This window comes from Saprolegnia diclina (genome assembly GCF_000281045.1).
Source record: "Saprolegnia diclina VS20 unplaced genomic scaffold supercont1.95, whole genome shotgun sequence".
In the NCBI taxonomy this organism is placed as follows: Eukaryota; Oomycota; class Saprolegniomycetes; order Saprolegniales; family Saprolegniaceae; genus Saprolegnia; species Saprolegnia diclina.
This window is the reverse complement of record NW_008246162.1, coordinates 64,539-87,496: the sequence shown is the minus strand read 5'-3', so window position 1 is coordinate 87,496 and position 22,958 is coordinate 64,539. Positions and strand designations below refer to the sequence as shown.

Below are 22,958 nucleotides of genomic sequence, written 5' to 3'. Positions count from 1 at the left end.
CAACGCTATTGGCAGAGCAAAATGGCGGGAAAACTGCGGCAATAAATTATGCGTTGCGGGACGGCTTTCTTTCCTACTACGTACGACTAGTTGCTTGGCTCACTACGAAGAGGATGGCGTAAAGAACTTGAGGCTGTAGCTGCGCCGGAGCTTGACGGGTGCGAATCCTTGGAACCACGTCGCGTTGCAGCGCGGACACGTATTGCGACCGCTCGCGAGCTTGAAGTCTTCCAGACACTGCGGGTGCAGCCACGCCAGCGAGCATTTACACGGACTCGTAATGAGCTCCGAGGACGTCGGCGCAGTGTCGCAAATGGTACAACGCCGAGAGCTTGCATGGAAAAGCATGACGTTGCCCGTGCTACCCGCCTTTCCAATCACTGCAGCTTCGTGTACGGCAAGTGTCGGTTGCGAGTGACAAGACTCCGAGACGAGGCTGCCCAATTCGTCGGGCTCGAGACTCACGCTGCACTCGGGGGGTCGAAGCATGCTGTCGTCTGTCATCTTGGACTTTCGTCGCTGGCGGCGGCGTTGGCGGGATGTGTCCCAGTCGCGGTGGGCAGCTTCGAGTTGCTCCGTAAACGAGGCGGTCGGTCGAAGCTGAGGCATCGATGCCACGGGGGGCAAGCTTGCAGTCGATGTCGTCGACGGCACAGCGATTTCGTTCCCGCTGCGACCTGGCGCCAAGAATTCCAAGGAGCCGACGCGGTTCGTGGCAAAGAACGGCGGGATGTTGAGGCCCAGAGCTGTAGTCGATTTACGCCGCGCGGGATGCGAGTCGGAGAGCCTCCGCGTCATCGCACTCGACTACAGTACGTAGAAGGGGCGTTGATGAGGTCTAAACTTATACACGCGGGAAACGCATCGTGCTCGTTTTAGACCTGCAAGATCGGGGATGGGGTTGATATCCGGATATCCAGCGGGGAAATCCGGATACTGTCAAGGACTCGAAGGAGCCCCACAAATCTGGAATACAAGCTGCCATGTCGACGCCCCTGCGGACTGCTACCTGTAGGTAGACGCTTCTTCCGTGCGCAAGATGGGCTCATGGTGACGTGTGCCAACAGATGTCAAGGTGAAGGACTTGGTCCCTGGCACACACGGCCACAACCTCGTTGCACGCGTGCTCTCGGCGGAGATCATCTCCGAGAAGGTCCAGGCCGATGGCACGACGTCGCGGATAGCAGAAGTTCTCATCGGTGACGAAACCGGCACAATCATAGTGTCGGCGTGGAATGGTACACCGACCTTTGCTTGGTCGACCAGCCAACTCATGCAGGTCGTAGAGCAAATCGACCTCTTCATTGTCGGGCGCAACGTGGTCGTGCGCAATGCGGACGTTGGCGTCCACCGCGGCTTTGCACGGCTCCGTGTCTCCAAGTGGGGCAAGCTGGCTTCGCATCCCGACGGCATTAAGTCGACGCCCAAGGTGCCGGGCAAAGTGCTCACGGAAAACAACATGTCGGCGATTGAGTACGAGCTCGTGGCTGTCGAGGACGCAGAATGAGCAAACAGCGGCGACTTGCCGCAATCAACTCGAGTTTAAGCGATCGTTGTGTGCGTCGTGGTCCATTTGTCCAAGACAAGACGATTGAATTTGAAGTGCTCTTGCCGCCGACTAAGCTATTATAGTGGAAATCATCTTTTGAAGCGTCTGACTTGACCTCCAACTGCGTTTTGCAAGTATACGTGCGCGCGTGCTTCTCTTGGCACCCAGCCTGAGTGCAACGCACAGTACACAGCTCACCCTGCTGTCAGCGAGCGGTCTGCGCGTACACGTTGAGTGCATATCCCAGCTCGTTCTGCCTTGTACAATTCAACTGTCCTATAGCCAAGCTGCACTCAAGCAATTATCGCCGTCTATATCGCAGTGTACCGGTACGACCAAAGTCCCATGCCAAAGACCTGGGCAATCTTCCAGAGTACTTGAATGTCGTTGAAGAGCGTCGCCTGATTGGTCAAAATAGATTGAAATGTTGGCGTTCCATTTGCTGTCACTTCTAAGATGGGATTGGTTTAAATGATGGAATTTCTCCATGGGGATTGGCCAAAATGGTGCAAAAGAAGAGTGGTGTGTTTGGCGAGGATTGGTTGGCGGCGATGGCTTGGCTCGTGCGTGTTTTGGAGGCTGGAGCATTTCAATTCTTGACTTGTTAACTGAAAATGGGTGTCCGTACCAAGACCGTGAAGCGCTCCGCTGTCCAGATCATCGAGAAGTACTACTCGCGTCTTACCCTCGACTTCGACTCGAACAAGCGCGTCTGCGACGAAGTCGCGATCATCCCGTCCAAGCGCATGCGCAACAAGATCGCGGGTTACATCACGCACTTGATGAAGCGCATCCAGCGTGGCCCCGTGCGCGGCATCTCGCTTAAGCTCCAGGAAGAGGAGCGTGAGCGCCGCCTCGACTTCGTCCCGGAAGTCTCGGCCATCAACACGGACGCCATCGAGATCGACAACGACACGCGCGACCTCCTCGCCCACCTCGAGATCCAGCTCCCGGGTGTCCGCGCCATTCAGGTACGAATGCGGAACCATACGACTACGTATGGCGAACCCATTCCACGCCACTGCGCCCGACGACCACGACTTCCCGCGTGCGCGAACCTCGTGGTCGCCGGTGTCGCCGGCGATGGGCCCGATGATACGCTCTGTCACATTTTGCTCCTCAACTCGGGCACTAATCACGTTTATCTCTCTAGGGCCGTGACCACTAAAGCGTTTGATGACGTAGTCCGCGTTCTCTCGAGGCTAACTCAGGATAATGCAAATACAAGTCAAGACTTTATGAAATCTCTTTTATTCAGCTCAGTACACACTTGACTCTTTCATGATCTGGAGGAATTCGTCGCGATTGATTGTACCGTCTTGGTTGGTGTCGAACTCGTCGATCATGGCCTGCAGAACCACAGGTTTGAGCTAGATGTACGACATCAAGTGTATCATACCTGAAGCTCGTCGTCCGTCAAGCTTTCGCCCATCTCCTTTGCAATACGTCGCATGTTCTATGGAAGCCTTGGCCATCGCCATTGTGTACGCTGGTATGAGTGTATATACCTTGAGTGTGATTTGGCCCGACTGGTCATCGTCAAAGAGCTCGAAGGCCTAGCGTGGGTACAACGGGATGTCGTGCAAGCAAGACTTAGTCAACCTTGAGAATTTCTTCGTCGGGATCGCGCGATGTGATCTTGCGGCGCACTACGAAGGGACCGTTAATGTGACGCCAGCGACGCGACGCACTGATCTCAAGAAAGTCGTCGAGGTGCACGCGTCCGGAGCGGTGTATGTCGACCTCGTCTACGAGTTGCGTGACCTCGGACTTCTTGACATCGAAGCCCAGCGCTCGCATCATGACCTGCGCACGTGATACATCAATGATGATCAATGCAGAAGAAGACGACCTTGAGCTCGTAGTGGTCGACCGTGCCACTCTTGTTGATGTCAAAGAGCTCGAACGCCTCCATGAGTTCCTTTTTCTGGTCTTCTGAAAGCTCTTGCCTCGGCTTCCGACGCACGAGGAGCTTCCCGGACCCGCCCAAGTTGTCGCGACGGAGCATCGTCTGTGTGGCTCTTCAAACGAGTTGACTGTTCAGGATCCACCCAATTGGATTGGTGCAATTCAAATTCATTTTGACCAATCGTGCGTGTAGAAAGGCCCGCGATCTTGACCATGGCTACGATTGAGATCTGAATAAATACCAGCATGACCCTCTCTACTACTTCTTCCTACTACAATATATATACCAGCTACGCATCTACGCTTCTTCCTTGGCCTCGTCGTCGTCCGGCGTAGTCGAGTCCATCTCAATCTCGGCGCACGCCAGCGGCGACTTGGCGGTCGGCACCACGACGGCCGATGCGTCACCGTTGTCGTCATCCATGTCGCAAGAAACGTTGAGCTCAAACTCGGCGAAGTTTTCGCCGGACGAGAGGAAGAAGAGGGAGTCGTCGTCCTTGAGATCGTCGCACCCAATAGCCGCACGGCGTGCCTTGGAGAGCCCGTCTTCGCCTTCGGGCTCCATGTCGCCGCCCTTTGCAATCATGTCAAGAGTCTGCTTCCACTCCGTCGTGTCGTCGCAGCCGAGGCAAGCGCCGTAGAGTGGCGTCGGGCTTTGGATGCCTTCGTCAGCCGTTTGCCGACCAGCGGTGTCGTCCTCCGAGTCCGAGTCGCCGTACTCGCCGAGCCCGTACATGCATTGGATGTCCATCTCGTTCGACTCCCTTCGGTGGGCAATGATCATGTTGACCTCGGCTTCGACGGATTCGAACGAGGTCTCTTCACAGCCCGCGTTGCCGAGAATGACGGCGCGTTCTTGCGGGTCTAAGTACCCTTCTTCCATGTAGTTTTGCCGGCAGACCCGGCTATGTCATGGAGAGAATGAGGTGGGGTCGGCTATGGAAGTGCGCGCGCCTACACTTTTTGGCGTTCTAGTTCAAACGAGTCGAGCCGCCGGCGGATGCGACGACGCTCTTTGTTGGAAAGACCCACCTATGAGATAGCGATTGGAATAGGAATCATTAGCGATAGATGCATACCGGAACGCCGCCAGACGTCACGGTCGTGGTAAAGATGGTCGGCTCAAACTCGACGATATCTGCGCCTTCAAAACCGACGCTGCGCGTGCGCTTAAGCTCCTTCTTTGGCTCGGTTTCCTTCACTATCGGCAGCGGACTGGACACAGGCGTCTTGCTAAGAATGGCCTGAGCTCGCTTGGCGAGCGAGTCGCATAGGGCGATGGGCGGCGACGGAGGTGGCGGCGAGGCGACCAGGACAAAAGACGATGCCATGCTGGGTCTAATAAGGAAGAGCATGCATCATGAGCCGTTATGTTCCATCGTCCATGCAGCTACCTGTAGGGCGAGGGGCGAGGGCGGCGACGGATCGGGGCACGTGCGCTTCGGCGTGCCAATCTCGGAATTTCAAGCAATTTGAAAATCGCCCCCAATTGCTGTCCATTATATTATTACCCTGGACGGCGAATGCATTTTTATTCCCTAGCGCCATATTTCTGGCCCCGTTTGACGCGAGGGGGAGGTTACACGACATCCAGCATAAAGAATCGTATACAATAGCTATAGCCAATCACAGGCGCTTCACGACATGATACACCAATCAGCACGCGCGGAAATATGGAAGCAGACCGAGAGCCAGTGTCTACTGTCGCAGCACCGACGTATTCGTGACGCTTTTCTTATGTGGCAATACAAAATTAGGATGATTGTCGAATTATGTCACGAATGCGCCATGCTCCAGCCAGCCGGACGGCTTAAATCCGGTTGGTGTTCAACCGTTCGCGTAAGTACGGTTTAGAAGAGTCTTCCCGAAGATTCCGTCCGAAGCGGACTTTAGAGGATCGTTGCCGCAGAACCGGCAGCATCTGGTTAAGTGCGGGATACGCGCTCATTTACTGGTGAAGAGCAGAGTGAATTGCCTGCCATGTCAAGCAGCTGGACCGACACCGAGTTCAAGGCCGACGAGTCTTTCGACGCCAACTCGTTCCCGACGTCTTCGCCCGGCTTCTCGCTGCCGGACTTTGGCAGCACGTCAAACGTCGACCTTGGCGTCATCTCGCCCGTCTTTGGCGTGGCCGACAACGCGACGTCCGCTGCTGACTACCTAGAGTACGATGTCAAAGGCCGTGGCTTCCACGAGCGCGCCACGCATACCATTGGCCTCTCGTACTTTGGTGGCATTATCGGTGGCGGCGCCTACGGTGCCCTCGAAGGTGTCCGCAACAGTCCCAGCCGCAAGTTCAAGGTGCGCATGAACTCGCTCTTCAACGCTGCGGGCCAGCGCGGCTCGCGCGCCGGCAATGCGCTTGGCGTCCTTGGTACGACTAGTTTGCAGCAAGCGAGCAACACTGACTACATGCAATTGTAGCGCTCATGTACTCGGGCTGCCAGGAAGTTGTTGACACGCTTGAGCTCGACCAGTATGGTGTCTTTGACAAGGCGCTGCCGATCGTTGCGGCTGGCGCCACGGGCATGATCTACAAGTCCACGGGTACGATTTTTGCTCAGTCACTAGTCGGTATCTCATCGTGCGCATCATAGCGGGTACGCGCCCGATGCTCATGGCTGGCGCCATTGGCGCGATCTTGATGGGCGGTGTCCAGTTTGGCGAAAGCGTCCTCGGCGTGCGCTACTAAGCACGCAACGTGTTTGTATTTCTTCCTAGAGACCTCGTAAGTTAACACGAGTCGGTTGCGCCTCGTGTCTCGCTTCTCGGTCACATTTCACCAGGTTATATCAACACCGGGATGCCCCTCGAGCTGCATCTTCCTCCAGACAACAATACCCATACGTGTGGTGTCTACTTGATTGACCTCGTCCGTGCAACGAGCCATAATTAAGCCCTGCGTGGAAAGTCCACAGCTCAATATGACGTCAGAAGGAACATGGCGGTGCGCTTGATCACGAATGACTTGACTGCAATCAGTAAAATGCACTCGACTACGGTGTACAAGAGAGCTTACGCCGAGTGGGCGTGGAGCCAAAGTGCCCAGTTGACGGCAAAGTCGGCGTACGTCTTGACCGAATCAAGCGGGTGGCAGTCATCGGGGTACCACAGCACGCGCGTTTCCACACCGTGGTGCGACAGCGAGTCGTTGAGCTGGAGACCTTCGGTCGGCGGTACGCGCAGGTCCTTGGCGCCAAGACCAAACAGCACGGGGGTCGAGACCTTGGCGAGGTCGTTGGCCATGGGTGACATTTCCCACATGCGCGCGAGGCACGCAAGGCGGTTGCCGTTGTCGCCGACCGTCGGTGTCACGGCCGCCGTGGCGACGAGCGACTCGAACGCGCCAATGCCCGTGACTGCAAGGCCCCAGTCCGGAATGTCGCTCGTGAAGATTTGGCTCACGACATTCGTCACGGGGTTGCGAAGTACAGCCGAGCGGTAATAGCCCGGGTACTGGCCAATGAGGTGGGCACCAAGAAAGCCGCCGTGCGAGCCACCCGAGACATGGACTTGGTTTGCGTTCAGCGTGTCCTTGTACGTGTCGAGGACGTGAAGGAGCCCGCGGTGGCAGTCGCCGACGTCTTGTGTTCCGACGCGCCCGACGAGCGATTCGAGCGCAAGACGGCCGTAGCCCGTCGAGCCGCGGTAGTTGACTGTCACAACAGCGAACCCGAGCGCACAGAGATAGTCGTACGGCGCCCGGTACGTCGCTGGTGCGTAGCCGTGTGGGCCGCCATGGAGGTCGAGGACCACGGGAAAGCCGTCGACAGGCGCCGGCGTCGACGGGAGGACCACGATGGCTTCGTAAGGCGCTGAGCTTTCAACTTGCGGCAGGAGTGGCGTCGCGCTAGCCGCCAGCGGCGAAAAGCTCGTGCCTGGAATTGACACGGACGGCACAGCTTTCACTGCCCACGACGCAATGTGGCGCGTCGGCGCTTGGTCGTCGAGGAGCACGCGGCCGACAACATCGAGCGTCGTCGCGTCCAGTTGCACAATGTACACGGCCGACGGCGCCACCGGTGTTGAGACCACGACGAGCGCCGTGGTCCCAGCGACATCTAGAAGAGTTTCGTGGCCCGTCGCATCGCCAAGAAGGTACGCCGGAGAGGACACGACGCCCGACTCGACCCGGATGTGCTTCCAGACGCCACGGGCGCCAACCTCCGTGTTGCAGAGGATGTGCTGGCCGTCGACCGACCAACATCGGGGCAGCAGCGAGTTCATGTAGAGACCATTGAACGCCGACGACGGCGCCGCCGTGTAGCCGGGCGTCGGCTCGTCAACAACATCGACCACGATGCGCTCTGCACGCGACGCAAAGTCGACGATGTAGAGAAGGCTCGTCGTGTTGTGCGTCGGGACGTCGCGTGTACCGAGATACGCCACGGAGCGGCCGTCCGGCGACACGCGCGCCGACCGCGTCGTGCCGCAGACCGAGTCGGGCACGAGATGCGCGGCGACAGCATTCTCAGTCCCAAGGGGCAACGCGTACACGTGCTTCACGCGATTGTAGCAGTAGATGAGCCCGAGTCGGCGTGTCGTGGCGATACCCGTGAAGAGGAGTGTGTTGGCGCCTGCGTGCATCTCGAGCTCTGCGATCGTAAGGTCGTCGGGGACGCCAGGCACCTCGTCAATCTTGCCGGACACCAACGACAGGCGAAAGATGCGCGATGTGCGCTTCCCGACGTTCTGCTCGCCCCAGTCCGGCTTGCGGTCGTACTGCGTGCCTCGGAGGTCGGCGTCCGTTGCGGGCGTCGGCTTGCTGTTCGGGTTCACCCAGAAGGGCATGCCCTCCTTCTCCTTGCGCTCGGCGAGATAGAACACACTCGACTCGTCGCCCGACCACACGATGGATCCGTCCGTGGGGCCAGTGTAGAGCGCGCCGTGGAGGTCCTTGGTCGTGTGGTGCACAGCCACCAAGTGGTGCGCGTCAAAGAAGCTGAAGCGGTACGTCTTGTCTTCGGCGTCCGTCACGATGAGGCGAAACTTCTGCGACGGCGAGATGCTCACGGCCTTGGCGTCGTAGCTCGTGGGAAGACCGCGGAAGACCGTGTCGCCATGGACGATGTGCTGTGCCTGCGTCACAACGTTCGTGCCATTGATGAGGTCGCGCTGCTTCCAGACGAGCGTGGCGTGCACTGTGCCAGGCACCGTCGAGATGAGCGATCCACCCGCCAAGATGCGCTGGGTGCGCTCAATGTCTGTGAGCAAGTCACTGGCCTTTGTCGCGTAGGCTGTGGTCTCTGGCGTCATACTGCTTCGGCGGGGATCGCAAAATGGACAGCTCCCCATGGCTGTACGGATAACGGGGGAACTGCAAATTACGGATACGAGGCAACCGCTCGGCTCCGGCATCATTGCCCTTGGCTCGAATGCAGCCGCACATTAGCACACTAGAGCGCAAGGCAACGCGTTTGGTCTCACGAAGGACATTAATATTGATGGCCCTGCTCTCACGCTCACCTGACGGAGCGACCGATAGGTCTCCAAACGCCCCTGCAACCAAGGGCTCTCGGATCTCCTTGCGAAGTATATACCCACACGCCAGCGCGTCTCCATCCAACATCGTCAAGTTTTTTTGGACTCTCAAAGTGTAGAAGCACACTGCAGCAATACTCTGGCTGGACATGCCACTGTGTTGTCCAGTGGGGGTACCCTGAGCTGGGGCGACATCAAGCTCTACACCACAACGTCGGGACCGGAGGGCGAAGGCTCGCCTCGGCAGCTCACGATGGAATGCGGAGACGGTGTTTCCTCGTTGACGGCCGAGTAGATTGCCCTATCTGCCTAGTGGTGGTCGAGATGGGTAAGCTATTTCGCTACGGGAGGCCAAATGCTGAATGTCTTGTTTTGCTAACCTCTCTTCTGACTTTCTACTCTTCTGTTGTTTGTGTCGCCTCTTTCTCTTCTTGGAAACGGCCGATTCGTTGACTGATATAGTTTCAACTTTGCGCGCTTTATTCCTGCTTAGCGCGTGTTGGCCAGCGTGATTTTTGTCAGCGATCGACGACGCACCACAAACACGCAACGTGACGTGGGGACTACGATGCACCCCATTGGTGCTTCAAATGGCTTGGATGAAAATGCGGAGCAAAAGTAGGGGAACGTCGCATCGGGCAGCTGAGAGGCGTACAGTACATACTTGGCTGCGAATGATCCAGCTTTCCTGCTGCGTCAAACCCCAACGTACGCGTCGCGTACGTTGAACGACTCGCTTCGTCAAATGGATGATCTCACGACGTATCGAGCTTATGGACACCAGGCATCGTGGTGGTCAAAGACGAAAGTTTGCAAAACAATTTGCCCAACAGCTCGAAATGGTATTGTACACTGTATTTATTAAATATCCCCAATTCTATCATATTTGTACAGTGTGTCTATACACTGTACGATGTCTGCCATAAGAGTACAATAAGTGCGCTTACCCAAAACCTTCCCGCGTCGATATTTAAGAGAAAAGGCCGAGGGCATGCTATCTGTCCCGTTCAATAAAGGGAGCGACAACGCTTCTTCCTGTGACTGTACTCTGTCCTCATCAATTCATTCGTCGGCCTGGACTTCAATGCGTTGAAGGTCCAGACCACCTGCTGTGGACTCGACCAGATGAGTTGAAGTTGCGGTGAGACGGCCCATCGTACAAATGGACACAAAGTTTGCGACGACGACGCTTTGTGGGTGTTGGGGCCGGTGGGTTGCACATTGAATATCCTTTTGTTCTGCCTTCTGCTTACATGCTCGTCATATCTGCACGACTAATGTGGTTGCAGTTCGGTTGTGCAGTGTGGTGCAGTGGTGATACTGTAACGTAGAGGCGCCCCGCATGCATGGTTCTGGTGCGGTTACTCAACACCGCCCGAGAAAAACGCTTCTGGTTCAGTCGAATCTGATACGAGGCCTGAGAAGGTCTATAATCAAGGCAGTCAAGACCACAACAAGTGTGTCCTTACCAGGCACGCCTGTGGAACCAGTAGAATTGCCAAGAAACACCGTGACGTCCAAGCGCGGCTGGCACTTTCGTCGTATCGCTGCTGATGTTTGCTCTAATGCCTGTGACGCGTTGATCGTTGCTCCCAAACGTCACTGCCTGTCTACCTACGGTACCATTGTATGGATGCCCTACAGTACCGTACTTTACTATTATACAACTCTATATATGTAGTACTGCAGTGCTGAAGGCAAAAACAAACGAGGCGTATAACCAAGGATAGTTCTGAGCTGTGTGTTGGATAGGTTGTGTTCGTTTTTCTGCGAGCCGCGGCACTACGAGGCGGTAGAGGAGGAATAATGCTAACCACGTCTTTTCCACGAGGTTGCACTTTTGAGATTCCGCGTACAATCTCATAGACAAGCCATACATTGCGGTGCCACGCCCACGTCGCCTTCAACGTGTACAGCCACAGTAGAGGTGGCATCATCACGCAACGGGCGCCGGTGCATACACGTGGTAGGCTACTTCTGGTGCGGAGTCCCACCGTAGTCATGTTGGCTGCTCGCCTCTGCATTGCACGTCCAACGCACGGCGATAGTAGGGACCTGGCGTGCACAATGCCGTGAGGAAGAGGGACCAATGCTTGTGCAGGTACAATCGATGATGCAGGCCTTGAAGAAGGATAACGTCACACGCCTCGGTCTCCTTGTACGGCCGCGACATGCCGCTAGAGCATACCAGCACCCAAGGTTCAGCGGTGCCACCCAAGAGTCCAGTCACCAAGTGTGGTAATCGTATCCAGGGCTTGTGGGCACGCCGTCGTCTGTCCGACGTGTATCAGCCTGCACCTGCAGAAATGTGTGGCCCTCGGTGCGTGATGCGATTGCAGTTGGAATCATTCTGGTGTCGCAGTCGCGCAAAAACATGCTCCAACTCTCTTCGGACACGCGATGGTACGAACCCGGGCGGTGGCGCTGTCCCACTCTCGCGACGCCATGTCCCTGGCGCCATACGAACTTCAAGAGTTGTCGGTAAAGGCCTGCGGCTGGTACCGAATTACTCCGGCAGGAACCATTGGCGTTGGCGCTTTCGCCAGTGCAGCACCGCGGCAGATGGTCTCTGTTTAGGTAAGCCGTGCACAGCTACAGGACCGCGTGAACCTCTTTCTCTTTATATTCTTGAGAATGAATTGCCTTCGAAATATGCACTCTGCTATGTTGTTCGACGACGGGGTCGTCCTTCTGCAATTGAGTATACTTTGACCGTGCAATGTCTTTTCCCCGTCAAAGCTGAAACCTGTGACAAATGCATTTCGATATCGAAGCTACCTTCGGCATCTGCCCAACTGTGACATGCACGTCAACCCCAGTGTCGAATCCGCTGCCGCCCCCGCCGGCCACGGACATCACCACACACCAAAACGATGGTGACGAGCGCCATCTCGGTCGAGTTCTCGCAATACTGCAAATGCGACAGCATTTTTGAAGCCAAGTACCTCCGGTAAGCAGACTCCACTTCTTCGAGGATGGCTTCTCATTGCTGCTCAATGGCTCCAGAACGCATCGGTCCGGCGGTACCAAGGTAATACAGCTTTGTGCTTGCATCGCCGTCTCATACGTTGTATTAGGTCCTGCGGTACGCATCGAGATTGCCTTGGACACCTCCAACGTCGACTGCTGTAGATGCTTTCCCCACTGCTGCCCGTCGCACGTTTTCAACAGCGTCTGCGGCACGTCCGTCGTTGCTCGCGTGCACGGCCCCGCGGACCGCGTCCAGCAGTCCATGACGTACCTTCGCTTCGAGGCGTCGTACGAGCGGCCGTTCCAGGTCGGCGACACGCTCAGCGAGCAGACAATTCTGTCCAACCTCCGTCGCCAGACACACGCGATCGGCGAGTGGATTGCGAGCCAGTACGATGTCTTTGACGACGTAGGCCATTGCTTTTGACGCAGCCGTGGCTCATGCGCCCTGCAAATAGAAAACCTCGGTGCGCGTCAACGAGTTTAGTCCCAAAGCCACGTCGTCGCTTGGGTGGCACTACCGCTGGGTGGGCGGCTCTGCGCGCCAGCAGCGTCGCGCGACCCACTGCCTTCGCGTACGATTAAGTTTCAGTTCGCCTTTTGCTGATCTCGCCATCATTGTAGGCCTATGTCTTTGAGCGCTTCTTCCACCACAACGTTTCGATGCTGCGGGTGGTCGCAACGACGCAATCGCCGACCTTCATCGTCATGTCATACCGGCGCGCGTGCAAGGTGTGCCAGCGCCAGACGCCGGAGGACCTCGAGAAGACGTCGGCGCAGTGTCAGTGCGAAGGCATCTACCGCGTCTCGAGCCATGGCTCCGACAACGACGACGAAAATATGACGCCGCCGTCGTCAATCATGAGCATGCAGCAAGACGCAATGCCATCAGCGCTCATCTCGGACATGGAGCACGCGTTTTCGATCATCTACTACTACCTTTCAACGCTCGATGTGCCTGCGTTTGCCGCGCAGCTCGCAATGCTTGAAGAGACCATGCAGCAGTGCTTCTTCCATGGAACTGAACCCAACATCTCGACGTCGCTCTTCGGTCCGTTCATTCGTGCTCCGTCGCCGCAAGCCAAGGGCCTCGAAGCCTCGATCGCGTCTGCGTGCATGCTCTTCATGAGCCAAATCACGACGCACATGCCGGCCGTGCGCCACTTTTTCGGCTCGAATGCAGCCTGCTTGCTCAACAAGCGCGACCTCGAAAAGAAGTATCTCTCGTGGATACGCTTTGCGTACGAGACGCTCAATCCGAGCGTCGCACCGCTGGACACGACGCTGCTGCACTTGGCACAAGACATTCTGCGGCTCGTGGAAGACCCGCTCGCGCAGCGCCCCAACATTTCGCTCCTCCGGCACAAGATCCAGACGTACCACCCAACGCTTGCATTCGAGTGGTTTGTCGCACAGATGCGCGAGATGTACCTCGTACGTGCCTTTGGTTTGCATTTGGATGAGACTGACGTGGCGCTCCATAGGCCATCAACTCGCCGATGCCGTCGACGACGACGCCATCGCCTCTCGATGGTCGCTGGCGCTGGACGGCAACGAATGTTTCATTCCTCGCTGATTCGTCGCCGCCGTCGTTCTTGACTATCTTTCGCGCCCTCTCCATGGGCCTCTCGGTCCAGCAGATTGTCCAGGGCTCGTCACTCTTCGTACGTATTTTGTTTTGCTGGGCGTTCGAGTGCTCACCGTGCTCGTCTAGATCACCTCGGAGCACGCACTCTTCCCAACGATTTGGTCCGAATTTGTCCTCGATGGTCACCCCCACGTCCTCCGGGTCTTTGCCAACGGCGAAACGACCATGTCGTGCGTTTCGGACTTCATGTACGGCGACTACGTCGGTCGTCTCGGCCCTGAGGACCTGCAGACAGTGGAACTCACGCTCTACTGCTGGCCCGCGGCCGTCCTCTCAGTGAACCGCCACTGCTACGCGATCCGCCTTCAAAGCGTCTTGCATGGCCAGAACACCCTCTCGTGCCGCGTGCAAGTGACGTCGGCGCTCGAAGACAAGAAGGTCGACTACTGGGGCATGGACATTAGCGAGCGCATTGCGTCCTTTAACGTGCGCGACGAAGCTCCCGTGCTCGAGCTGACGCTGCAATACGCGCGCCGATGAGTCTTTTATCCTCATGTTAACCAATAGAAAACCGCTAGTACCAACGCTGCAAGTGTGGTTGTCCATCGTAGGACTTCCTTAAGGTAATTTCTAAACTATACGTTAGTGCGCAAAGAGTCGATGATTTGCAACTAGTACAAGTCCTAGCGCGTATTATACTTTAAAAGGGCAAACGTCACACAGCGACGCAGCCGACGGACAACGTCCGGCCAAGGTCCGTGCTCCGAACGTTTCATATTTTCACTTGCGTCGCCTCGAGCCAGCAGACCAATACCGCCACGGCAGCCCCATGGTCACGATCATTTTCTGATCTGCAAGCGGATTCTCTACGCGGACACTAGCTGGCGAGTGGAACAACACAACGAGGCGGGGGCGCTGTAACAGTACTTTGAAGTGTTTCACGTCCTCAAGGTCGAAGGAGTAGCAGGTCCATGCCACCTTAGCTGGTCATACCGCAAGAATACCACTGGTTGGTTGCGGTGAGAAGCTTGTGCACAGGGAACTGAACCCGGTGGACGAATTGGCTGGGAAGGAGGCCTACGATTCTCTCCGTGGTAACGGCGTCTCGAGAAGCTTGCGCTTGGTCAGCGACTCCACAAGTGCAGTCGACAGCATGTCTCGGGTATATCCTAGCTGCAGAGGAAGCTTGCAGAGGAAGCTTGCACATGCTGGAGGTTTGTCGAGCTCGCCGAGGCCTGCGCCTCCCGCCCTCACCAAGATTCTCTTATCCGGATAAAGATATAGTTCGAACCGGATAGCGATTCTCACTCATGGACGACGGGAACAACATCGCTCCGCGGCCAACTGTCAGCGCGCTCCTCGACGACTTCCTGCCTGCTGGTCCGCCGTCGAGCGAGCTGCATGAGAAGCCAGCAAAGCACGTAGTAGAGCGTAGCTGGAGCCGCCGCCTTCTTGGCCTCGTCCAGAGCGCCATGTGGCTCACGCACGCGTCTGACTACGACGCCGAGGTCGAGATGGCTCGGGCCACGATCAACGAGTACCGCCTGCATTTGATGGAGATGCTTATCGAGCGCGAGGCCTCATATGAGGCTGCACTCGCTGGACATCGTCGCTTGTCCGCGAAGTGGGCCGCACGACTCCGTCCGCTCGCGCCCGAGGGCCTTCCTCGAGCCTGCGTCGAAAAGATACGCTTTCTCAGCGTGCTCATGATCCATGACAAGGTGCTGCAAGTTGATATGGAGGCTTGCGTTGTGGATCTGCTCCGGTCGCGGCACCAAGCCACCGAGGACCTCGCACAGGCCCTTGCCTCGACCCCGACACAACATCTCTTGGAGGCCATCATGGACGCCAAGTGGACATCGCCGGTCACGAGCCTCATCAAAAGCAACGTGCCGCATTCGATGCTGCGACACCGACAAGCGCACCTTGAAGCGGCTATGCGCCACGCGTACAGCGTCATCCTTGCGATGCCGACGAACGACGAAGAGCTTGGGTGTGTGGATGCACCGAAGCCAAAAGAAGTGGCGACTGTTCTCCGTGCCCTGCAGGCTGTGACAACAACAGCAGTGTCCTCTGGTGGTCGATACCCTGTGTCCCACCTCAATGCATTTCGGCGCTGCGTCAGTGACACCCGTACACGCTGCGGTCGGCTATTACGTGACTGGGCTGCGAAGCTCCTTGCGGACGCCGAGGCAACGTTCGCGATCGAGTCAGGGAATAATGCGTCGGAGCTCGACCATGTCTTCGTACCCGGCCTATCGAGCTTGATCCCGGCAACGACGGCCCGCATCTATGTCACGGGCATTCGCGTCACGCACCTGCCTCCGCCCAAGACACTCCTCGCCTTTGAACGTTATTTTGCACTTCGGGTGCAGGATGAGTTTCAGTTTCCGACTGGAGAGGGGGATGCGTGGTCCGCCTTCCGCATGTGCGTCCACCATACGGTTTTCTCGGCCATCGCCAAGATCGCCGCAGCCTATGAGGTTCAGACGACCCCCGGCTTTTCCCGCCAACTCTATCATTTCGGCCACGCCACCTCGAGCGTCGATTTGACGACCCTCGGCGCTCCAGCGACCGTCATCGCTGCTGGAAGCCTCCCAGCGACCGAGGCTGCACTCGCTCGCATCGTTGTCGAAGTCACACCGGGTGGTGTCGTCACAGCCGTGCTCGCCGCCATGCATTGCATGCACAACGAGGTTGGGCAACTCGGGTGCCACTCTTTGAACGCAGACGTGCTCATCCCGCTGCTAATCTTTGTCATTGCACGGGCGAACGTGCCGGCCCTCCTCCGTCGGCTCGCACTTGCCTCAACGTTTTCGTTCGACGATGGCTCCGAGGCAGGTGCGTCGGTCTGAGCTGCTTCGTCGGGCTTACACATCTTCACGTAGCCTACTACCTCACGTGCATGCGTGCAGCAGTCTCGGTCGTGCTGGGCGACGCCACGCACTGCGCCACCTGCGCCGACGCCTTTGACAGTCTCGTCGTCGCCGAGGTATCAACACCACCGGAAGTTGCTGCTGCGTCGCCCCCGCTCGTTGATATGACCGCCCTCTCGGCGTGGATTGCCGACAGGCGGGTTGCGGAGGAGACGCTCCTGCTTGTCGAGGCGTGGATGGCCTGAATCTTTGTAATAAAATAAAATCTTCTTTGGATCCGAGTCTATTTATAGCAGCGTGGCTTCGATTCGAAGGCGCTCAGGATATTAATACGCTGGTACGCAGGTCTGTTGCTAATATAATATTGCGGAAAATCAAAGACATGGGAGGAATTGTATAGGCGCGTCCATAAAATCACCGTGGAATCGCACGTTGTGTTCAACGAAGAGGAGCGGCCACCTGGTGGGTCCTTCCATACAAACTCTAAGTGATCCGGAACCGGCGCGGCCTGGGCGCCCAGGCCACACTTGATGTTTGTATCGCACCAGCTGCTTTCGAAACCTTCCGCACCATCTCCACGGCTATCCGATAGTCAACCCAATGTGATCGGTTTTACGCCTCCAAGGTGCAGGTTAAAGGCACGTTTTTTGGGCCAAACGTGGCACGACCAGTGGGTTTTTCGTTTTTCCAGCGTTCGATATTTTGAGCAACTCGGACAGAGCAATCATTTGCCAACTCGCGCGACCCGAGACAGACAAGCCAGAATGGCGACGACAATACTGGACGCTACACCCAAGACACTCACGTGGGCCACTGATGTCGACCGCTACACGATGGACCTCGTGCAGTGGCAGTCTGCCAACGACTTGCCCGAGCGACGCCTCATGGTGCAGCGCATCATCGCCATGACGCGCCGCACAAAGCCGCGGGGTGCCAGCGACGTCTGGGACGAGAAGACGCCGTCTCTCGCGAAACGCATCGAGCTCAGCCTCTATAGTCGCGCCGCATCGTTTGAAGAGTACAAGGACATCAACACGCTGCGCCGACGCCTGCAGAGCCTCGTGTCTCTGAGCTACCACGAGGCTGCGACGGCCAAGCACAAGCGCAAGACCATGCATGAGCCCGCCACCGACGACGAGTGCTCTCCTTCTACGCGACGGAAGACCAGCTCGACCGCCGAGACGTCGGTCTTCTTGTGCCACAACGACGATATCGTCCGCCATGTGTACAGCTTTCTGGACGGCGCTGACGCGCTTCGACACGTCGCGGTGTGCAGGAAGGCCGCCCAGCTACTACCTACGTGCGTCTTAACGCTGCGCGTGACGGTGCGTGCCCTTGCATCGGCGTTTGAGCTCCAGAAAGAGACTTTCCTGGTCCAATTGAAGAACCTCGAGAGCCTCGAAGTGTACAATCCATCGAAGATCAGCGACGACAACTGCATGGACAGTGATGTTGCGCTACACGCCTGGGGTTGCAGTGAGCTCGACATATCGCAGGACAATGTCGGCGAGCGCGTCGTCTCGAAGCTCGCCAGCGCTTTTTCGATGGGTGCGGGTGCCAACCTCCGTCGCTTGCGCCTTGTCTCGTCGTTTACGAACACATGTCGAGACAACGGGATCCACGCGCTCTGCGGCGCCCTCCAGCGCGGCGCGACGCCGCTGCTGGAAGATCTCTTGCTCGGGGGCAACAGCTTCTCGGACTCGGGCACGGTCGACATTGCCGCCTTGTTGCGGACTGGCGAGGTGCCGAACCTTACGCGCCTCGACCTGCGCCGGAATTACATTGGCGAGTCGGGCTTGAAGCGCATCATGCAGGCGCTTGGCGCTGGGACGTGTCCGCAGCTCAAGTACCTCTGCATGGGCGGCAACATCATTACAGACAACAGCGTCGCGCCCGTGATCGCTCTCCTGTCGAGCACGCTCTGCCCGCAGCTGCGGTTCCTCGGTCTCGAAGACAACTTTATCAGCGCCCGCGGCGTACAAAACATTATCCAAGCCGCTGTCTCTGGCGGCATGATGCCCAAGCTGCACAAAGTCACCGGTGCCCCGACCATGGCCGCATGAAGGCCGCCCTATTCCCCTGTCACTTTCTTCGCTATCTATTCCTTAGTTTATTATTCACGCTCATAGTACACCTAACAATACATGATGCGTTGCCGCCGTCTCTTGTTCGCCTTTCCAAGCACGCGAGGCTGTCTGAGTCGACGAAGCGGCCGATCCTCCTCTGCATGGATTCTGCGCAAGCGACCAAGTGGCAACCACGATCACCTTGCGTGCACGTAATACATGATGCCTGACGTCACATGGCCGACGACCCGCGCTGCATCACGCGCCGTCTTGGCGGCAGGTCGTATTGTCCATGCGACCAGCAAGGATAGCCACTGGCGCGTCCATGGCCACCGCGTCGCATCGCATCTCGCTGCCCGCGAGCAAGTCTGCTAGCCGGCCACCAGGAGGCGCTGTGGACTTGGTAACGCGTCTCTTGGCCAGGCTTGTTGCTGCCGCCGCCGACTCATAGAAACCTGCGACGTAACGGTTGAGGCATCCGGATGACGTTACCGGAGAAGCCACTCTTTGCCATGCCATCGGAGGTCGCGTCCTTCTTCGGCGGACCGCTCGCGGTCAACGTCTTCCTGCTGGGCACTGCCGGAAACCTCTATGTATTCCAGCGCATGGGCTTCCCGCTCGAGCGCGTCATGGGTGCCAAGGACGGCGACCTCCCGACGGCGTGCGGCCTCGGCTCCTTTGCAGCGCTCCTCTTTGCCATACTCGGGCTGCTCTACATCGCCTTTCGCCGCAGCCTCGTGCTTGTTATGGCCAAGTTCCACGAGGTCGCGCTCGTCTTCTACTGCCTCGTCGTGCTGCTCTTGCTCTTCGCGCCGTTTGATGTCTTACACCGGCGTGCGCGCATGTTCCTCGGCAAGAAGCTCTACAAATGCGTGTTTCCGCTCTCTTGGAAGGGCACAGCGACGCTGCGACTGCCAATGACCGAGACGCCATTTGTCGAAGTCTTTCTCGCCGATGGGCTCACGTCCATGTCCAAGGTCTTTTACGACGTTGCGGTCGGCGTCCTCATGCTCATGGAGTCACTGGACGGGCGCCATTCCGACTGGTACGACGCCAAGATGAAGCCACACCCGCTGCCGTATCTCTGCGCAGCGTGGCCGTACCTCATTCGCGCGACACAATGTCTCATCTCCTATCGCCGCGCACCCCTCGCCAACGACAAGTTCTTGCATCTCCTCAACACGTTCAAGTACGGCACGGGCCTCGGCGTCATCGTCGTCGGCGCGCTCCCTGCGATCTTCGGCACAGCACCTGCAAGTACGAGCTTTCTCGTCCTCGACGGACAGACCATGTTCCTACTATGTGCGTGCTGTAACTCACTCTACTCGTTCTTCTGGGACGTCGTCATGGACTGGGGGCTTTGCCAACCAGCTCCCGCGCCGAGCCGAGACCTCGAGAGCCACGTCGTCACGCCAGTGCAGCACTACCCATACCTGCGTCAGGAGCTCCACTACAAGAGCCCGTTTGTGTATTACGTCGCGATGGGTGTCGACGGCGGCCTTCGCATTCTTTGGGCAACGTCCAACTGGGAGTGGGTCGACCTCGTCGGCGCCGAGTTCAAGGTGGTCATGCAAGTCGCAGAAGTCCTTCGGCGCTGCATGTGGAACTGCTTTCGTGTCGAGTGGCAGTGTCTGAAGCACGGCTTTGAGCTCCGGCCGGCCGACACCCAGAAAGCTCCTAGTCTGCTTCGGAGCCTCAAGCCAAAAAATAGCAATGACAAGCTCAATGTGCTCGAAGAGACAATGACGACGCTGGACGCCGACAGCGATGCCGACGACGATGTTGACGACACTAGACCTCTGCTTCACCACCAGCCTCTGAGCCCACGCAAACATGCCACCAAGCCTTCGGACGACCGGCAGCTTGTGGCGTAGAACGATAGGGTATTTAAGGCATTAGAGTCAAGCTTAATGGCCCTCGGAGGCCTCGACTGCCTTCTTCAGCGGTGTTAAGAGCACTTGAAGATCGTCCGCCAAGTCGAGAAACGCACCGACGGTCGCCGTGTCTTGAGCAATGAGCGTCGTCACGAGCGGAAGGTGGTTCAGATGAATAAGCACCGTGTCGTCGAAAAAGCACGTGACAGACTTCATTGCGCCAAACTGGAGCTTCCCCGCCTAGCAGAAACTTTGGTCGTCACATCCAGCACCGAGACCCAACCTGCTCGGCGGCGGCAGCAAAGACGCTCGGAAGTACCGTCTCAGCATCCTCAAGCGGGTGCTCAGCTTCGCCCTCGGGCTCAACTACGGCGAATCAGGTCCTGAATCAACGGCGCATTGTACGCACCGCGCAGGAGCGGGACGCCCTCGGACGTCGAGACGAGGATCGCCGTGAGCGATTCGTACCTACGATGGTTCAAGATATGGGCGCCGAGAACGCAAGCCTAGGCTACCGCTCGAGGAGCACGCGCAACTTCTACGTCCACGCGTGAGCAGTCATGACGACGGACAGTCGTACGGAGGTACCTCTTCGACACCGGCCTCCGACATGGTGCTGGAAATGGACGATGCGAAAATGACTTCACACTATTTCAGATTCAGACTGCAGCATTACCGAAGTCATGTATGAACATCGAATAGTGTCACTCATGTCAAGCGCACACGGGTGCGCAAACTTGCACGATGGTCGATAATTTACGTCTATGCGTACATGTTGTAGTGAGAAGTTTATCGCAGCACGTAGTCTTCGCAGCGTACTACGTCAGGGTTGTTTTTGCCTTTCGTCGAGCAATCACGGGCGCACCGACCGATACCGAGGATACCGAACCATTGGTGCAGCTCTCATCACTACAAGCTCAACTGGGGTTGCGAAGTCAACTACAATACTAAGCTTAGTGTAGCTGACTTTGCAATCCCAGTCGCGCTTGTAGTGAGGTGGGGCCTTTAATCGGTCTCCTGAGGGGCACCGGTTTGGGCAAACACTGATGTATTGTAGCAAACCCATGTCAGAGAGGAGAATCAGTTGAAGTTTTACAAAAAGCTCTCGATCAGCAAACGCGCGGCTGGTTGCTTGTGGCAGCCTCGTCGGCAGGCAAGCCTGGATGCACTGGTTGGGTGCGCTCGACAATCACTCTTCTGTGGCACGCGCTGCCACGTCATTTCACACCTAAAACACGAAAAGCACACCAAACACCAATATGCGCGAAAACAACCCAAGGGCCTGGTATTCCGAACTCAGCGTTAGTAGCTGAAGTAAACTTTCAGAAACGTACTTACTTTTGACCGCGCGCTGCTCTTGGCCGACGAACGTCATCCATGCGAGTACGCCACTCGGTCCACACGCCCACGTGGATGATTTTGATTTTCTCACACCAGTGACAATCATTTGCTAAATCTTGGCCGACAGAATGTATGCTGCATGGCCTCGGCTGGTCTGAGGGGCTCATTTACCAATCGTCCGTGCCCGATCGAGCAGCATGGTTACCTTTGCCGTCTCGTCCGTCGAACTCTCTGCCTACAACGGCGAGGTCAGCCAAAATGTACCGATCACGTCATGCAAGGAGTTCAAGAAGGAAGGCTGCAAGGACATCATCCAAGCGACGCCCGTGAAGGTCGCGGTGGCCGCGTCGACGAGTGGCTTCGTCCGCGGTGCTATCCAGGCTTACAATCGCCACCACAACCTCGTGCTTCGACCGGACGACATCTGGCTCGCGATCATGGTCCAGTTTGGCTTGTACGTGAACGGCAACGCCGAAGAGCTCCGATCGTTGCTCGTCAAGCACGACGGCCAGAAGGAGCTCGTCGTCACCACTGCCGGTAGTCTCTACACGGTCGACTTTGGGCAGCTGTCCAAGCAAATGATCGACCAAATGGAAGAGCATCTCGTGGAACCGGCGCTCAAGGAGTGGGTGCTTCCCGCCTTCTCGACAACAACGGACCACGACACGATCGTCGCCAGCGTCGTGCTCATGGCGTCGATGAAGAAGTACTTCAGCTACAAGTTTGGTCTTTGCTGCGGTATCCCCGAAGTGACGCTGGAGGGTACCGTTGTCGACTGGGAAGATATCCGCACCCGCGTCGACAAGTTTAAGACATTTGGCGGGCCGTTGTCCGAGTGGTCGGTAATGCTGGCACCGATTCTCGATCAATTTGTCGTCGCTGCCAAGGGCCATGCCGACGCTGACTTTTGGAACCGCATCTGCCACCGCATCGGCGGGGGCTCTGGTCCAAGCTACATCAGCGGCTGGCTCAGCGTCTTTTGCGCGTTCAACGAGGACGGCAAGTGGCAAGGCGATAAGAAGACAGTGCACTTGTACTACGGCGAGGACGTCGAGAGCGAGTTCCCGATCGTCGATACGAGCGACATCCCGCCAGGGTACCTTACTGTCGACGTCAAGATTGACGACAACGGCACGCCCTATGACGCACTCATGTTTGCGGGGCATATGGCCTTTGCTGTCAGTGACGACAAGACAACGCTCACGCCAGCGCTGAGCTGGGCTATTGCCCTCAAGAACGGCGAGCCCGAGCCCGAGCAGCAGCGCATGTAAAGACGATTCTAGCTTGCCATGATGTGCGTCTAAC

General features: G+C 57.3%; 13 protein-coding genes across 13 annotated transcripts; 8 read left to right on the top strand and 5 right to left on the bottom strand.

The window, feature by feature from the left end:
- Window positions 1–102: 102 nt before the first annotated feature.
- SDRG_15552 (hypothetical protein) lies at window positions 103–798 on the bottom strand (the record flags this gene model as incomplete). Its single annotated transcript, XM_008621728.1, has 2 exons — window positions 103–361; window positions 425–798. 2 exons carry the CDS (start codon window positions 796–798, stop codon window positions 103–105), a joined length of 633 nt encoding a protein of 210 aa, XP_008619950.1.
- A 151-nt stretch (window positions 799–949) lies between these two features.
- SDRG_15551 (hypothetical protein) lies at window positions 950–1,669 on the top strand. The gene is made up of 3 exons (XM_008621727.1): window positions 950–1,011; window positions 1,068–1,238; window positions 1,287–1,669. Exons 1-3 carry the CDS (start codon window positions 984–986, stop codon window positions 1,505–1,507), a joined length of 420 nt encoding a protein of 139 aa, XP_008619949.1. The 5' UTR covers window positions 950–983; the 3' UTR covers window positions 1,508–1,669.
- A 447-nt stretch (window positions 1,670–2,116) lies between these two features.
- On the top strand, window positions 2,117–2,797 carry SDRG_15550 (40S ribosomal protein). Its single transcript, XM_008621726.1, has 2 exons — window positions 2,117–2,520; window positions 2,703–2,797. The coding sequence occupies exons 1-2, from the start codon at window positions 2,164–2,166 to the stop codon at window positions 2,715–2,717; spliced, it is 372 nt and encodes a 123-aa protein (XP_008619948.1). The 5' UTR covers window positions 2,117–2,163; the 3' UTR covers window positions 2,718–2,797.
- An 11-nt stretch (window positions 2,798–2,808) lies between these two features.
- Window positions 2,809–3,557, bottom strand: SDRG_15549 (centrin-2; the record flags this gene model as incomplete). The annotated part of the gene is made up of 6 exons (XM_008621725.1): window positions 2,809–2,898; window positions 2,949–3,005; window positions 3,058–3,105; window positions 3,152–3,198; window positions 3,241–3,355; window positions 3,402–3,557. 6 exons carry the CDS (start codon window positions 3,555–3,557, stop codon window positions 2,809–2,811), a joined length of 513 nt encoding a protein of 170 aa, XP_008619947.1.
- A 198-nt stretch (window positions 3,558–3,755) lies between these two features.
- Window positions 3,756–4,788, bottom strand: SDRG_15548 (hypothetical protein; the record flags this gene model as incomplete). Its single annotated transcript, XM_008621724.1, has 3 exons — window positions 3,756–4,362; window positions 4,416–4,489; window positions 4,537–4,788. 3 exons carry the CDS (start codon window positions 4,786–4,788, stop codon window positions 3,756–3,758), a joined length of 933 nt encoding a protein of 310 aa, XP_008619946.1.
- A 553-nt stretch (window positions 4,789–5,341) lies between these two features.
- Window positions 5,342–6,214, top strand: SDRG_15547 (hypothetical protein). The gene is made up of 3 exons (XM_008621723.1): window positions 5,342–5,831; window positions 5,882–6,004; window positions 6,055–6,214. The coding sequence occupies exons 1-3, from the start codon at window positions 5,438–5,440 to the stop codon at window positions 6,147–6,149; spliced, it is 612 nt and encodes a 203-aa protein (XP_008619945.1). The 5' UTR covers window positions 5,342–5,437; the 3' UTR covers window positions 6,150–6,214.
- An 8-nt stretch (window positions 6,215–6,222) lies between these two features.
- Window positions 6,223–8,761, bottom strand: SDRG_15546 (hypothetical protein). Its single transcript, XM_008621722.1, has one exon. The coding sequence runs from the start codon at window positions 8,750–8,752 to the stop codon at window positions 6,473–6,475; it is 2,280 nt and encodes a 759-aa protein (XP_008619944.1). The 5' UTR covers window positions 8,753–8,761; the 3' UTR covers window positions 6,223–6,472.
- Window positions 8,762–11,622: 2,861 nt separating this feature from the next.
- On the top strand, window positions 11,623–14,157 carry SDRG_15545 (hypothetical protein). Its single transcript, XM_008621721.1, has 8 exons — window positions 11,623–11,888; window positions 11,945–11,969; window positions 12,016–12,023; window positions 12,071–12,317; window positions 12,367–12,483; window positions 12,533–13,342; window positions 13,393–13,572; window positions 13,623–14,157. Exons 1-8 carry the CDS (start codon window positions 11,812–11,814, stop codon window positions 14,034–14,036), a joined length of 1,878 nt encoding a protein of 625 aa, XP_008619943.1. The 5' UTR covers window positions 11,623–11,811; the 3' UTR covers window positions 14,037–14,157.
- Window positions 14,158–14,806: 649 nt separating this feature from the next.
- On the top strand, window positions 14,807–16,653 carry SDRG_15544 (hypothetical protein; the record flags this gene model as incomplete). The annotated part of the gene is made up of 2 exons (XM_008621720.1): window positions 14,807–16,337; window positions 16,385–16,653. 2 exons carry the CDS (start codon window positions 14,807–14,809, stop codon window positions 16,615–16,617), a joined length of 1,764 nt encoding a protein of 587 aa, XP_008619942.1. The 3' UTR covers window positions 16,618–16,653.
- Window positions 16,654–17,085: 432 nt separating this feature from the next.
- Window positions 17,086–18,535, top strand: SDRG_15543 (hypothetical protein). Its single transcript, XM_008621719.1, has one exon. It carries the CDS (start codon window positions 17,137–17,139, stop codon window positions 18,433–18,435), a length of 1,299 nt encoding a protein of 432 aa, XP_008619941.1. The 5' UTR covers window positions 17,086–17,136; the 3' UTR covers window positions 18,436–18,535.
- A 415-nt stretch (window positions 18,536–18,950) lies between these two features.
- Window positions 18,951–20,312, top strand: SDRG_15542 (hypothetical protein; the record flags this gene model as incomplete). Its single annotated transcript, XM_008621718.1, has 1 exon — window positions 18,951–20,312. The coding sequence occupies one exon, from the start codon at window positions 18,951–18,953 to the stop codon at window positions 20,310–20,312; it is 1,362 nt and encodes a 453-aa protein (XP_008619940.1).
- SDRG_15541 (hypothetical protein) lies at window positions 20,243–20,960 on the bottom strand. The gene is made up of 5 exons (XM_008621717.1): window positions 20,901–20,960; window positions 20,828–20,850; window positions 20,722–20,780; window positions 20,596–20,678; window positions 20,243–20,552 (listed from the first exon to the last, which is right to left on the bottom strand). The coding sequence occupies exons 1-5, from the start codon at window positions 20,922–20,924 to the stop codon at window positions 20,346–20,348; spliced, it is 396 nt and encodes a 131-aa protein (XP_008619939.1). The 5' UTR covers window positions 20,925–20,960; the 3' UTR covers window positions 20,243–20,345.
- Window positions 20,961–21,831: 871 nt separating this feature from the next.
- On the top strand, window positions 21,832–22,958 carry SDRG_15540 (hypothetical protein). The gene has a single exon (XM_008621716.1). It carries the CDS (start codon window positions 21,851–21,853, stop codon window positions 22,922–22,924), a length of 1,074 nt encoding a protein of 357 aa, XP_008619938.1. The 5' UTR covers window positions 21,832–21,850; the 3' UTR covers window positions 22,925–22,958.